Below are 16491 nucleotides of genomic sequence, written 5' to 3'. Positions count from 1 at the left end.
TAACTAGGTCAGACATTAATTTTTTTTTGGTAATAATTTGTCTAAATACCTAATGGATGCCAGTGGTAGTCCGTATGAATGAGAAATTTTTACCAAACCAATAACAGGTGCCTTGTTCTAACATTACATAAGAGGTTAAAAAGTCAGCAGACTCGAATAGCATACAGGTGAAATAGTGATTTAGGTTTCTATTGCTTCTCTCACTCCACAATGAATGTGTCTTCTCCTCAGGCTGTCATATTTGCTAGTCTCGCCACAGGGACATCACAGTCAGGTCCAGTATTCTGGGTCATCTCTGAGCCATGGCCTTTAGAACAAGCACCCCAGTCACCGAGTGTACCTGACAACTCTCTGTGGGAGAACCATCACAATATGTCACCAGAGGTCACATCAAGGACACAGTACAGAGGTAGAGTTGTGTCTCTATGCAGCTGCCGTCATAGGAAACACGAACGGGTCTTTTTTCAGCCTTTTATTTCGCCTTTTATTATGTAGGGCCCATTTTATGCATGGCAATCCTGATATACAGATATATTGCCCCACAGGTTTGCCACAAAGTATTTTTAAAATGCAGGTTTCAGCCACAGGTGAGAAAAGGGATTGCAACTGAGAGCTTGGGAGGGGTTTGGAAAAGCACAGAGAATACAAGTACATGACCCAAAGGCAAAGCACTTTGCAGGTAGAGAGATTAAAGACAGAATGAAGAGGACATATATGTATATGTTTCAGCCTAAGACAAACTCAGTTACAGTGTATGAAAGAGGGAGCGTAGCCCCCGCTGTTTAATAATCATATCAGAAGACACAGTCCACGAACGATGTTTTCCATGTTCTCAGCTATGCACTGATGTCTACATGCTGTTCACTGAATTTGTGATGGAATGTCATCTGGAAACTTTTACCAGTAAAGAGAGAAGTATGTCCTGACTGAGGTACAAATATAAGTAGCATTTTGTGATACTGCAGAAGTTATCATTACACTTTTCTGCCACAAGGAGGCAGCTTCTAACCATTCATTCAGAGCTATATTCAAATATATGGCATGGGCATTGGTCGAGTTCGTAGTACGATCTCTATGAAACTTTACTTTTTTATCTTATGCTTTGATATTCAGACACAATCTATGATTTATGTCCCAAAAAGCTGATTTTTTTTTTTTTTGTCATTTGGTATTACTTTTGGTATGAAATTGATTTCGCGGAGTAAAAATTAAATACATATACACATCATTTCCAGACAGGTTGGCATTTAGGCTAAAAAGATTTCCTATTACACCTGTAAAACTGTAAGTATTTATTTGATTTATATACTATGTTTAATGTTACATACTGATTAGACAGAGCATTCGGTGCAACCGTGATCAGCCATTAGCAACATCTGTGGAAAAGATTGTATATAATTAAGAATTGACCAAGTTGTGTGACCACACTGAAAATTAAGATTTAGTGACAATTTACTATTGACCTCAATCACCTTTATATATCCTCTCTTCCTTTGTCTGACTTTTCCAGATCACAATGCATTTCAGCTCTGTGAACACTCGATAACAAATTTTCAATAACAAATTGCTCCTGTCATAGAGGTGTCTATGTGAGAGGTCAAAACCAGACCATCAACAGAGTAGATGTATCTTTTTGTGTTTGTTTTTGTTTTTGTTTTTTGGCATTGTTTTTGTCAGGCCAGAACAACCGGGATCATGTCAGACTGTGAAAGACTGCGGTAGGCATGGTTGGCATCCGGTCTGTGTGTGTGTGTGTGTGTGTGTGTGAACTGTATGCGTGAATGTGTGAATTGGCATTTTTACAATGGCTCACTCTGGCACTCAGCTGTCAGAGACAGTGGTTAGTTGGCCAGACATTTGTGCTCTGAATTGCTTGTAGATCTGACTCTGTCACCACAAAGCATGGGAGTGCATGGGTGTGTGTTTATGTATGTAAACTTTTTGCGTGTGTGCTTTCATTATATCTCTAGAAGGACCCATGATTGGGGTTGTCATGTGAGAAGTTGCTTTGTGTGTGTGTGTGTGTGTGTGTGTGCTTGCACGCGCGCGTGTGTTTGTGTGTGTATGTGTCCATTTGTGATTTTATTCACAAGTTTAGTCTGTCATGAGTTTGCTTTGCCTCCAGTTTCCTGGCCTGAGGAGAACAACTGTGAACAGCAGATGTTTCACAGAGTCCGTTACCCTCATTTCCTGGGCGGAGAGCTCTTGAGTCTATTAGTGTAGTAACAGGAACCACAAAAAAAGGCAGAAGAGTGAGAGAGAGTGAGAGAGAGAGAGAGCGAGAGAGACTTAGTTGAACATAAAAATCTCACAAATCATTTTGTCACCAGCAAGCTCTGACAAGCTAAGGAAAGTCTGAACAGAGAAAGAGAGAGAAGAGCAGAGAGAGACTGCAGTACAAGTGTGTGCTGACAAAGAAAGAGAGAGAGAGAGAGAGAGAGAGAGAGAGAGAGAGAGACACTGTTGGGAGGAGGTGTGAAGAGTACTTCAAGAGGGGACCCAGTACACGTCAAAGACCATAAAAGTGGATAAAAGACAGACCGAAGGAGAGTAAGAGAAAGAGAGTGAGAGAGAGAGAGAGAGAGAGAGAACGAGAGAGAGAGAGAGAAAGTGCAATCTGATCCCAGGGCTAACACTGTGAAGTGAGAACACTTGTAACTTCTGCTCCCGTTGTTACTACTGCCGTTGCTTTCTTTGCCTGACATTTCATTCCCAGGCTCCTGGGTTCTCTTCATTCTGTTGACACCATCTGTCTGTCGGAAGCTGTGTCGTCATGGTAATCAATATGATCTACTAACATTCAACATCGCCGTTTGCAAAGGACGGGTATTTTCCAAGAGGATCTGTTTTTGTTTCAGTTCCTGTCATATGCCGATAGTGCGTGAATGTGTTGGTGTCTTAATGCGTGTTAGGGAGTTAAAGAGCAGTACACGGGGGTTAGAAAGAGCTTTCCATTTGCATTTGTTGCGGATTACAGTCAGTTTATACGGAACTCATTGTAGTCATATTGAAAAGAGGTAGTACTTTAACTGCAACTGCATTCACCTAAAATAAACTTTTACCTGAACGTTGTTCTATTATCTATTTGAAAGGAAATTGCGTCGCCTATCAATCTAAATTTTCCTCAAGTCTTTAAGGTTTTCGTTGAAGTTTTTTTTGAAACTGTCAGATTTTTTTTTTTTTTGGTATACTCTGGCATGCGCGTTGTGCACGTGTAGATGTACGTTTGTGTCAGTGACTGTTTTATGGGTACTCGAATTAGCAGCGCTCTACACGTTCTCTCTTCCTCTCTGCCATCTGATTAAATGGTCACTGAGCCATTGGGAAATCTATCTGAGCAGCAGAGGAAGCCAGAGGTCATCTGATCAAACTTCAGAAGGAAGACTTAAGGAGGGTCTCCCATCGTCTCCCGAAAAGTAAGCGCTGGTCTGTTACACCAAAAGTATACACTAAAAGTGTTTAGTACGATGTTGTGGCGTGCGTTGTGAAAGGAACTTGTGAAAGGTGGAGACAGACCAAAACCAAGGCTTGAGGGATTGCGCCGAAGAGACACAACAGGTCAACGAGGAAGCTCGAAGTTTGTGAGTAGAAGCTGTGCTGGACACAACCGGCCACAAAAGTTCATTGTGTCTAAACGACAGCCTCTCCTATCGCTCCATTCTGTTTTCTCAGAGGAACTGTAGGGGGTGAGTGCTTATTTGAGAGAGTGTGAGAGAGACAGAGAGAGAGAGTCTAGGATTATGTCCAGACCCGTGGACTGTAACAAATAACTCTGTGTTTGTCTGCCAAGAAATGAGACAGTGTTGAAATTGGACTTTGAAAGTGTCAGGAAGACCAGGGAACCACTCAGAGTTGGTCAGATATCAGCCCAGGTTGTGTGTGTTGTATGGAATTTTTATGTTGTCTTGATATTGTCAGTATTATAAGTTGTAAGATTCTGGGGAGCACTTTGTGTGTCCAGACTCATGAGACAGACACTTTTAGCAAGCCACACACACACCTACACACACACACACACACGCTCTTCTGTCTGTCTGTCTAGAGCTTGAGTGCAGGGATTCCCCCTAACTGAAATGTAACGGCTGCTTTTGGACGAATCATTGTTTTAGGTGCTTTCCGTCAACGTTAGCAGAAGCAGGTAGCTATACCACACCTTGCAGCTTGGCTTAAAAAGCCTTGTTTGTTCATTTAACAGTAAACACCTTACGTCAATCGCACGACCCACAGTGAGGAGTGATTCACTGCTCCTCTGACGTACCCTACTCACGGGCACTTTTCCCCACCGAAGACAGTCCATCAGCAGCAGTCAAAATGAAGCTGGCCTTTCTAACGTTGGTGACTCTATACCTGGTCGGGAGGGTAGGTGGCTTGTCTACCTGTAAGACTCTAGACTTGGAGATGGTTAAGAAGAAGAGGATTGAAGCCATCAGAGGACAGATCCTTAGTAAACTCCGTATGGCCAAGGAGCCAGAATCAGAACCAGAGGAAGAAGGAGAGAAGATCCCAGAAACTTTGCTCTCCCTGTACAACAGCACGGTGGAGCTGAACGAGGAGCAGCAGCAGAGCCGGGACCAGCATGCATCTCTCCAGCAGGATGATGAGGAGTACTTCGCCAAGGTGGTGCACAAGTTCAGCATGACACATAAAACCAAAGAAAGTAAGTAGCCTGGTGAGGGAGCAAGAACTTTTAATATATCTTATAAATGCATTGTGTGTATTGGTGTACATGATGTGTGGACAGATAGAAATACCTGTGGCTATGGGAACAGGTTATGTTCTATGTGCGTGACCAACATTATGTCATCCCTTTCCTGTTCTTCATATATTGTCCACATACTCACAGCCGCATAAAAGCACCTAAAACTACAACACTTCCTTGTCAGGACGGTCTACAGTCACATGTCAGCTCAGCTATGCACACGTTGTATGTAATATGTGTGTTACATTACGTTCATTTATGTGGCAGACACTTATTACAGAGTTGACTTGCATAATGAATACAGACAACTTGTGCATAGTCAAGCTGACTAGTTGCAGTTGTACAGCTGTGAATATCATCCCACAAAAGTAGAGAATCTAAAAACCGAAAAGCAAACTGAAGAGATGGGGTAGAGTTGTGGATGTGGATCAACTTATAGACATACTCACATATGGAATGGTAGTTACTGGATTGTATATTTCACTCACACACACACACACACACACACACACACATATTCACACCGTTTCTGTTTGCTGAAAATGAAAACCACATAGAGCACACTTAATGTTTGATCATATCAGGTCGATTTGTGTGTAGTGCTGCATAATGATGTATCAGGAATGAAAGTCCTCTGACACATGCTACCCTCCTGTTTTCTTTCGCACGTCGACACACATTGCCCATAACTTTAAAACTTGATAGGAATGCCCTGGCGGCATCGCTCTCTATGCCATCTCGTGTGTTACGCGTTGCTTTCGGAGAGTCCGTGGTATTTTTATTGCCGTATTGTTTTTGTTGTTTTGTTGGCTTTGTGTGTTCGGTTATTAATCTTGGGTTGGCTCACATGTCCAAAGCTGCCCAACAGTCTTACAGACGTGGGAGGGGGGAGGGGGGGTTGTCCCTGTTTTGTTTAATTCTGAATGACGTTTGTTCACTTTTTGATGTTTGTTTGTCTGAAGTAATATACCATAAGGAATTTGTTGGGGGGGGGGGGGGGGGTCTGCTGTTAGCATTTAGCCACATCTGTTAGTGGAAAGATAAACGCTTCTGCATTTGATGCTTACCTCCCACCTTCTTTTTATCACTCACCTCCTCCTCTTTATTACCATCCTTTGTTCCTTTTACCACTTCAAACACAGGAGACAGATATATGGAGCCTGTGATCAGAGGTGTACATGATGAACAAAGACACAGAAGACAGGCAGATTAGTTATGACCAAACTGACAACAGAGAATGAGATATGGGGGTAAGAAGAGAATACAGACAAGGTTGAACAAGTAGACTTATTGTGCCCCTCCATCTCTTTCCCCCTCTTTCTCTCTGTCTGTCTCTCTCTTCTCTCTCTCTTTCTCCCTGTACCCCAAGGATCGGGGGTTTCCTGTAACTTGATCACTGAACTCTTCCCTCAATCTTCTCTGTCACTTGTTCTGTCTTTTCCTTTCTTTCTTTTCTCTTTCTCTCTCTCTCTCTCTCTCTCTCTCTCTCTCTCTCTCTCTCTCTCTCTCTCCCTCTCTCTCTCTCTCTCTCTCTCTCTCTCTCTTTCTCTCTCTCTCTCTCTCTCACTGTCTCAGCCCCTAGCCCAGGGCCTATTATCATTGTGTTTGTGATAGGGCTGGAAAGCAGGAAGGAAGGCTGGTACTCTCCACTGAGAATCGGAATAAATAGTCCCTGGTGGAATGCTGAATTTCCCACTTACACTGCCTTAAAGGGACAAAACTATCCATCCAACCCTTGTTCTTTCTCTCTCTCTCCCTCTCTCTCTCTCTGTGTGTGTGTGTGTGTGTGTTTGTGAGAGCATGAGTTTGCTTTCACATGATGGTCTGTTTATGTAATTAGAAAGGATGTGCTTACTGCATATGTAAGTTTATTTTTGTGTTTGTGAGATGTGAATGTCAGAGAGGTGCTTGTTTTCTAGTCTACATCTCCTCTTTGTCACTTGGAACAGTCCCTGTTCAGTATATTTTAAGCAGCAACCAAATCAGTGTGAGCTCTCACTGCCCATCTCAGGAATTTATTGATGTTCTGTGTTGGAAAGCTTTGGCTGGACTAAGACTAAGTTTGGCTGTATCGTTTTTACATGGTGCATTGTTCCAAAGCTTAACATTGCAGTAATGAGAGCAATAAAAACTCTTGTTTAATGAGGAAATTTATTTTCATCATCATTATCGGCAATCGCTGCAATTTGTGGCTTCTCCACATTGCATATTTGAACGTATGACACCTGATACCTCAGGACACATAAACTGTTTGTCCCAAATAGGACTGTGTAGACTCTGGGCAGAGAATGTTCTAGATTTTGCATATGTAAAACTAATAACTAGAGCAAAGAAAGGTGCATTAGCAATACCTGATACTTTACAGTCACTGCCAGTGTCACGAACTGTTCAAAACTTCTTATCAAAATCTCTTACAAACACAGGCCCTCTCTTCTTTTACATAACAAGCCTTGTCCTATATGCTAATCCACAGAGAGAGAGAGAAGGGGGAGCAGAGAGAGAGAGAAAATTGCATTTAGGTATCTAGTTCCTTTCTTTCTTTTTTTTTTTCTCTCCAAAGCTCATTTCCCCGAAAGACATCAGAGCTCTTGCCTAGTCAGGCAACCGACATGTCAGCAAGAAGTATGGAGATATAGTGACTACTTAGCACTTTCCCGAGGCAACCAATTACTACACGAACAAAACACGCAAAAAAAAAAAAAAAAAATAGAGGCAGGGGCAGACTGTATGTGTTCACACCTGCTTCTCCCATAACATGTGAATCCTTATGTCGGCCAATAAGGTCATTCTGAGCAGAAAGTGCAATACTGCACAGTGTTTACCATCACACCATGTGGTCGTGCTATGTTTTAGTGTTATGCATCTTAACAGTGTGTGAAATATTATTATGAAAGCCATAGTATCCGTAAAGAGGTAACTTCAGGCCCAGCAAACTTTCAGGGTCTTACCACTGTTGAAGCACAGAGCTAAATGTAACCTTGGATAGAAGTAAGTACACTGATATGTTGAAGGAGAGCAAATGGTACGGATGATGCATGCATGCCATACCATGGATATTTGTTTAGACATACTGAAGCAGAGAGTGAGTTAGGGCAGTATAATCAGCGTTTGAAAATAAACAGAACATCGGCTAATCCTAATCATTCAAACCTGTTTTGGCAGGTCTGCCCCAAAAGGCAAAGGCTACTGAATTCTCCTTCGGTCAAAAACTGAATAACTGTCAGTTTTAGCCATGTCAGAGTCTTGCTGCGTCATGTGAAGAAATATTACTACTCTCTGGGAGGAAAACAGGGCTCGAGTTAACAGTAACTGAAAACACAACTAAGAAGCTAAGGCAAAATGCAGTAACTGCTGTTACCCCCATGCTGTTTTAGTTAACCAGAGTGAGTTCACATATTGTGTTCTGCATTCATTTTGACCTAAAAATGCATGTCAACTGAGAAAGTTAAATAATCAGTTAACTCAATAATAGTCACCAAGTTAAATCCAGCTGGCTGTTAAAAGTCACTCATTGGCGTCTGTGACTTACTGCTTAGCGGTACCTGGGGCTATAAAATACAAAGCTAGGTATAACACTAACTTCAGTAACGCCTGTGGGCTACGTATTGGTTAGAAGTACAATTAAAAACATACAGTATTACCCTTGTTACTCTAGTTATTAAACTAATGTTACATTTATAGCTTATAACTAATTGTAAACCATTGTAGTTAATTATGATTATAATTAATTAATTTTAATTAAATGTATTTCAGTCTTTAAATTCATTTTTCACTTTCTGTCCTTTGGTTTAGTAGGGCAGAACAGTTACATAACACGTGACTTTAGAAAAGCAGCAAAATAATACTTAAGGGATTTGTTTACTCTTGTCTGTTGCAAATCCAATTTGAGAGATATTTAAAAAAAAAAAATTCTATCTTAAAGCCAAACCAAAACCAACTGTTGGCAATTTTCCAACTAAGCCACCACTTAGAAACACTGCAACATGGATCTCCTTAGAGCACATGGGTGATTTTTTATATCATGTTATTGCATGTGAGGGATTCTGCTGAGTATACAACTGTGCTGTGTGTGTGTGGGGGGGGGGGGGGGGGTGGACTAGAGAGTATGTGGTGTGAAAGACATGGAGAGAACAAGAGTGAAAGAGTAATGGCTAAATGGACGGGGACTGATAGAAAAGAAGAGAGGTCGATAGAGATGTCTGTGTTTTTCGAAGGACGGTATTTAAGCCTGCTGGAATCTGGATCCGCCCATGCAGTAATAATAGTCTTGTTTCTCTGCTTGTCAGGACAGCTGTCCTAAGCTTACCTGTGCTTTGTCCCATGTACGAACACACACACACACACACACACACACACACACACACACACACACAAATCATGAAATCCCAACCAAATGATGAGCATCTCGTCGGCCTCACCTGCCTTCACTGTGACATGTCTATAAGCATTGACCCATTGAATTGCAATTGCATGAAATTTCCCGTCGAAAACAACTGCACTTGAACTCGATGATCTCGTCCTAAATTGATCCCTGTCCTCTCTCTCTGACAGATCTGAGACGAGAGGTAACACTAATGTAGAATTATGGCCCATTCCTCCTGAATGGCTCAATGTTCAAACTTTATTCAGTCAGTTAAATCTGAGGTGAGAAAGAGAGATAGAGAACATGGGAGCACACCCTTCTTTGAAATGAAGAAAGTATTCATTAGTGGTTTTTCTTTGGTATTCCGAGACAGAACCATCCGGCTACAGTGCAATTATAACCAATCAGAGCAATCAAAGAGTCTGCTATGGAAAAAGTTTACAATATCCAATATTAATGTAACATTTACTGACGTTGTTATTTGACGGTTTAAGTAATACAACAGTATTGGAGACTTTTCAAAGCAGTGACAAATTTACATTACACAGTTCTTTAGTCAGTGATTCTGCTGGCTACAGGCGGAGTTGGTAATTACGACACTGTCACAGATGGGTTTGTTGCGTGTATTTGGGTAGTTAACCAAATTAACTGAGTTTTCAGTATACACTCTGCCTACCCCTCCCTCTTACTTCCTGTCTCCTTTCAACATCTCTTTATTTCTCTTTTTTCTCTCTTTTGGTCGACGTTACTAACCAGAAGTGTGATAGTTTATCAGACCAGTAGTTCCTGTGTAGTATTTTTTTTTTTAGCTCTCTGAAAAACAGTGATTCTTTCACAAGAATATTTTTGTAGAGATCCTTGTTTTAGAGTGTGAAACAATTCAAGACACAATAAACATTTAGAAATCTTAAGCTCAAGAGGCTATTCATTTCACTTGTATTTTTTGGCCAGAGTTTTTCAAAATGATAGTAAACAAACCATTTGTGTGAAAGTGTGTGCCAACAAAGACATTGTGCAATGGGTAATAGAATCATATTATATTTATTTATTTGAATCCTGTGGTCTACAGTAGCTGCATATTTAGACTTCCACTGTAACCTATCAACTCCATGCAGTCAGGAGAACAAACATACCATAGAATGACATTGGAAAGAGTCATGTACAGTTTACTGTTGGTTTTCCTAGGGTGTTACTGGCCTATAAAACATATGCTTGTGGTATTTTCGCTACACAGTCACCATTTAATGGGTTCAAATGGATTTGCTTTTATTGTGACAAACTCTAATGGAATGTGGTTAATTGAATAGAAGGTCTGTTGCTCTCAGCTAATAACTTTGCTCTAGTTTTTCTTTAAAAAAAAAAAACCCAAAAAGAAAACCCAAATACCCATCACATGTGAAAAATGGTGTGATTTGGCAAATGGAAGCAGTAAATGAAAGTTATAGAAAAAGTACTCACATAGTCTAAGTGTTTATGTAATGGTTTATGTTGGAGTTATTGATGGCCTGCGTTGTCAGTGTGTAGCACAGCAGTACAGTCTAAATCTCTTGGCTGACTTCCAGCTTAGTGTGTGTTTGCATGTGTGTGTGTTTGTGTGTGTGTGTGTGTGTGCGTGTGTGCGCGCGCGCGTGCGTGCTGCATATAGTGTGTGTGTATATGTGATTTAGGCATTAGGAAGAATGTTCTGAAGTTCTCTTTTATTCTGAAATGTCTTTTTATTTTCTACTTCTACACTGCTTTCAGTTTTTTGTCCCCCCTCCCCCCCCTCCTTTCCTTCCCCTTCTTGGTGTTATGCAACAGCAAATTCCTTTTAAAACGCTAAACTGCATTTGATGTTTTTTCACTTTATATGGTGTAACTCCTTAGGCTATATTTCGGGGGGAACCCTCCCCCTCTCTCCCTCCCTCCCTCCCTCCCTCCCTCCCTCCTGCTTGAACACAAGCTGACTCTCTCATAGCTGATAATACACAGAGCCCAGGGAGGCTAATGGTGGCTTATGTGGTAAATTATACACTGGAACCAGCAGTACCTGTATAAATAACTGCCGAGGTTGTGTTATTGTCTGTGGCAGCCATACAGTAAATTGCACCCCTTTACAGCAGGTGACACAGGCCTGTAGCCTGTTCTCTAGAGTCATGAGATGCTGCATGTGTTTTTCATTAACCGAACTCTCCAACTCTTTCACCCTTTCAAAAAATGTCTCGTAGAACACATTTATGGGCAGTGCTGTCAAACATACAAAACACAGCAAACAGATACAGCACTCCGTGTTGGTAACACAAATGCATCAAAGAATCAAAGCGATCACTGTAAAACGTGTAAAATACATAAATAAATGAACGAATGAATGAATAAATAAAAGAAAATTCTGAAACAACACGTTTACGATTTAAAGAATTAACATTAGAACGATGATTTCACTCTGAACATCCCAAGACAGAAAATTAGACCTCAGGTTAAAGGATTTTTTCTCTTTCCCTCTCTCTCTCTCTCTCTCTCTCTCCAGCAAAGAACAGCACAGAGTACCAGATATTCTTTAATATGACTGAAATCCGGAGCAGCGTGATTGACTATCGGCTGCTGTCCAGCGCGGAGCTTCGTTTCTACGTTATGTCCGTCAGCGTGTCACCGCAGGACTCGGAGCAGAGGCTGGAACTGTACAAAGTCACGGGAGATCAGACCCGCTACCTGGACTTTCATTTCGTCTCCAATCAGAACGCCAAACGCTGGTTCTCCTTTGATGTCACACAGACTGTGAAAGAATGGATACAGGGCACGGGTGAGGATCCGCAGGTCTTTTTTCTTGTCAAATCGCTATGTTTGTACTCTCGTCATCTTGACAACGGAAACTTAGGACCACTTCGATTAGCTGTGGATGATCTGAACATTTGAGTAATTGTTAATGAAGTTCTGGATATGCATTTCAGTAGATTTCGTAGGAACGTGTTTTTTCCAGCATCCCAAATTCTTTGTGGTTATCATTTAATGTGTTTAATGCGTGTGTGTATGTTTTGAGGAGTTTATATGCTGTTAATCATTTGACTTCTTTGTCGTGATGAACAGAGGATGAACAGGCCTTCCAGCTGAAATTTTACTGTGGCTGCGGTCAAATCATGGAGAATTTCAACTTCAGAATTTCAGGTATGCTTAGGCCTGTAAGAGTTATTTCATTATTGTCTTACCTTGATTTTTGATGTGATCGCGGTTTCTTTGTTGAACCGTGGCTAAAGCACCTTTTTTTTTTTTTTCAGTGAGATTGGTCAAAGCATGGTCACACTTTTGTTTGCATCTGTCAAACACGTTTCCAATGTCTGCGCGCACACCCTGTAGCATGAAAGAACAGTAGCTATCCTATCAGAGAACCCTCTGCCCACATTGATTTACATTTGCGAAGTCAAGTCGGCTTTCGAACATTAAAAATCCAAACGGAATCGGGCACCTCCGGGAGAGGCGGTGTTCTACCTCTGAGAAATGCCCATAACATTAAACTGATACATGTTTGGTTTTCACTGGAGTTTTCATTTAGTGTTGGTAAAAAAAAAAGTGGCTTGACACTGTCCCGTTGGTCCTTCCAAAATGTGGAGAGTCTGCAAGCCCAACTGAGTTCAGCTAAACTACGATTGGACAATTAGTCATTTGAGGAGGAATTAGACTGTTGGCCTGCTATCAGCTGCAGGATCAGTTCGACACCGGATTCGGCAAAGGGACATTAGCCTACATTTGGTAGAGAGAGGGGCAGGATAAATGATGTACAATGGAGGTTGTTCCAAAACATAACACAACTTCACGGTTTTGGGATCATTTCGGATTATGATAATAAAGAGGCTTGGTTTATTTGTGTATACTTGAGTTATTACATTACCTGGGTCACATAACAGTGAAATAATTGAATGATGTATCCTGAGATTCATTTAATACTTTCATTTTTTTGGAAAAATAATAAGTAAATAAATATTTCTTAAAATTTGACCAAAAGAGACAATTATATTGTTAATCGCAATTATTTCTGAGACAATTAATTGTATGGCAACATTTGGAATTGTTACAGCTCTAGGTATGGTGAGAAAACTTACAGGATGAACAGGTTTCAAGAAAATTAAGAGTTAAAAGAGAGTTAAATTATGAGAGTTAAGATGAGAAAGTTAAAAAAAAATGCTGTACATCTCAGCTTCTTTCTTGACTAACTTGTGTGTGCGTGTGTGTGTGTGTGTGTGTGTAGGGTTGTTGGACAGAGGAGATCAGGGTACACTGTCTAAAATTACCCAGAGGCCACACATTCTTGCCATGTCTCTACCTTCAGATGGCATCAGCTCTGCCAGCTCGAGGAGAAAACGGCAAGCTGACCCCACCGCTGATGAAACCTGCACAGAGTCAGTATCTCTGTTCTTCCCTTTCTCTCTCTCTCTCTCTCTCCCTCTCTGCCCCCCCCCCCCTCTCTCTCTCTCTCTGTCTCTCCCTCTCTCTCTCTCTCTGTCTCTCCCTCTCTCTCCCTGTCCCTCTCTCTTTCTCTCTCTCTCTCTCTCTCTCTCCAGCATCTTGATAGTCCCTTTTCATCTTACAGGAAAACTGAAACCTGCTGCATGAGGAAACTTTATATCGACTTCCGGAAAGATCTGGGCTGGAAATGGATTCATAAACCGAAAGGTTATTATGCCAACTACTGCATGGGTTCCTGTACCTACATTTGGAATGCGGAAAATAAATATTCTCAGGTAGGAAAATAAATTTAAAAAACTCATGACTCTTTGACCCTAACCCTCCCAAAAGTACCCATCACGCAATTCCTGGAACCACTTTCCAGTTTCCACATTCCAGTGTTTCTTTTTTTTTTTTTTTTAATGTGTTTCCTTGATCTGTTTCCTGTCAAGCGAATTCATGGGGAAGAGGCACGCCATACCAGTCTTGCAACATCACAATGTTCATTCATTTTGTCAGCTACAAGCCAAATTCCTTTCACCTGCTTTACAGAATCTAAATCAATAGCCAGTGGAAGCATGAAAACAACATGCAGAGGGCATACGAGCTTTTCACAGAGACACTGCATGAGTAATTAGATATAACCCAAAAACAATATATGTCAAAAGCATTTATAGAGACCCGTCTTAAATATTTCACAATGTGGACATGATGTTTATTGAGCTTCAAACTGCATTGGATTTATTAAACATGGATTGTTTGTCACAGTTAGCGTCATAGCCACACTTTACGTATTAAATAAAGAATGTAATTATATGTGCGTTTTTTGCTAAAGAGCATTTGGATGTAGAATGGAACGAGGCTTCGGTAATAATCCAGTGTGCTCACAGGTTTCTCAACAATACTGGTCAAGTACTGAGGGCCATGATAATACCAATGAAATATTCTGAGATGTTTGGGTCGCTCATTTAAGGTCAGGGGATTCTTTTCCTTTTTGTTGTTATTTAGAAAGGGGTATGTAAGGACATGCTATACATCTCAAACTGTTACCAGTGTTTCTTATTCTTAATCACCCGACTCCTTAATCAACTGTTTAGACTTGATAGTTCTCTCATTTAGATGCTGAAACACTCTCAGTTCTCTTAGTGCAGTTCTTGTTCCATATGGAAGGTAGAGGCAGCTGGTCTTCCTGCTCTGTGTCACGTCAAGGTTAATTTGCACTGTCTCATACAGACGTGAGCAAATAGCAGACACGTACAAATGCTCTCTCTCTCTCTCTCTCTCTCTCTCTCTCTCTCTCTCTCTTCCTGTCTGTGTCTCTCTGTTTGTCTATTTTCTCACACGCTTCTTCTGTGTTTTAGCCTCTTCCTATGCCTCATCACTTTTTTTTTCATCTAATTTCATGTGTCTCTCAGACGCTGATGTGGTAGTGTGCTGCTGCTTAGCCCATCTGTCGTGCTTGTTTTGGCTTAGCGCATGCTGATGATGCATCTCTAAATGGTGTGTGTGTGTGTGTGTGTGTGTCTGTGTGTGTGTGTGTGTGTGTGTGTGTATGCCTCCATTCAAATAGATCCTAGCACTATACAAACACCACAACCCTGGTGCATCTGCCCAGCCCTGCTGTGTGCCGCAACTCTTTGATCCGCTTCCAATCATTTATTACGTGGGAAGACAACACAAGGTAAATTTGACAAAATCTCTACTCATCTCTCTACCACCACTTTGTTTGTATATTTGTTTGTTTATCCACCTGTTGATTTATGCGTCTGTCAAGTCTTGAGAAATAAGTGACTGTACTTGAATGTTATAGTGCAACTCTACGTATATTACACACACACACACACACACACGCTATATGCAGTATGAATAGTGAATTGAAACTGTTTGGCTGTCTTTCATTAGGTGGAGCAGCTGTCCAACATGATCGTGAAGAGCTGCAAATGTAGCTAAGAACACAGTGTGTCATCTCTTTCAACTGTCCGTGTTGAAGTCTCTCTCCAGTGGAAAAGTACGCAGACATACACACATTTACACACACACACACACACACACACACACGCACACACACAGACACACACGCACACAGGGACTCATACTCGCATATGGACAGAGAGAGAGACTCGGGGGGGGAAAAGAGGACAGACACGCAGAATAGTGGCACAGAGGTCAGAGGAGACTAGGAAAAAAAAAAAAATGAGATGAAAAAGAGGAAGGGAGGAGAAGATGGAAGAAGATGCTGACTAATCTGAGAATGGAAAAAATGTGAGATTATCTGAATGGCCATTCTTCCTCCGTCTTTAAAATCCCTTTAAACAGCCCCAAAAATGGAGTCATATCACGAAAAAAAAAAAAAAAATAGCATTTCATTTAAAGCCCACGTTACGGCACATTCTCCATTTTTTTTTTTTTTTGATTGCAGTAGCTTTGTTTTCAGTTTATGGACATGGAGTAGCATTTCATTTTTATTTTAATTTATTATGTTACATAGGACAAAACCTCCACTGTACTGTAGATGCAGCTGCGTTATGGCGTATTGGACATCCGCACGATAAAGTTCCTAAGGTGCTGAATGTAGGAAGATATCTGGAGCTTAAAAAAGGAAAACCAAGCTTCTGTTTGGTTGGAATGAAATTTTGATTTATTTCACGTCTGAGGACCTGGATCTTTGCACTAAATCAAATGGGGAAATATCTGAAGACTCTTATTTGAATGACCTGTAATAGACCCAAATGATTTATTCATCCAAAGAGAGAAATATCTGGTTCAACGCAGCGCTAACGGGAAGAATGCAAGGACATAACGCATGAAATTGGACTACAAGGCACTCATTGAGATGTAGCAGTGGGTTGAACCCAGACACAGGGCTCCAAAGGGCCAGATTTCTGTGCCTGGTGAACGGTGGGGACAATGTGTTTGTGTCTATAATGTTCCAGCGTCGAGATAAGCTTGAGGTTCACTTCATTTATAATAAAAAAAAAAAAAAAAATGGAACTGGTGTGGACTACTGCAAATC

The 16491-nt window shown here is 41.1% G+C and overlaps 1 protein-coding gene across 2 annotated transcripts; it reads left to right on the top strand.

Moving 5' to 3' along the window:
- Positions 1-4311: 4311 nt before the first annotated feature.
- tgfb1a (transforming growth factor, beta 1a) lies at positions 4312-16158 on the top strand. Of its 2 annotated transcripts, XR_004025386.1 has the most exons (8): positions 4312-4657; positions 11569-11841; positions 12126-12203; positions 13282-13432; positions 13624-13774; positions 15049-15159; positions 15381-15486; positions 15967-16158. XR_004025386.1 is itself a non-coding variant. In XM_030776892.1 (7 exons), the coding sequence occupies exons 1-7, from the start codon at positions 4312-4314 to the stop codon at positions 15426-15428; spliced, it is 1158 nt and encodes a 385-aa protein (XP_030632752.1). In that variant the 3' UTR covers positions 15429-15501. The 2 variants fall into 2 exon arrangements, 1 of the variants encoding a protein (XP_030632752.1); XM_030776892.1 differs by lacking the exon at positions 15967-16158 and having other exon boundaries at positions 15381-15501.
- Positions 16159-16491: the final 333 nt, after the last annotated feature.

Source organism: Chanos chanos, chromosome 6 (genome assembly GCF_902362185.1).
Source record: "Chanos chanos chromosome 6, fChaCha1.1, whole genome shotgun sequence".
Taxonomy (NCBI): Eukaryota; Metazoa; Chordata; class Actinopteri; order Gonorynchiformes; family Chanidae; genus Chanos; species Chanos chanos.
The sequence above is the reverse complement of the archived record's forward strand: the minus strand, read 5'-3'. Positions and strand labels throughout refer to the sequence as shown.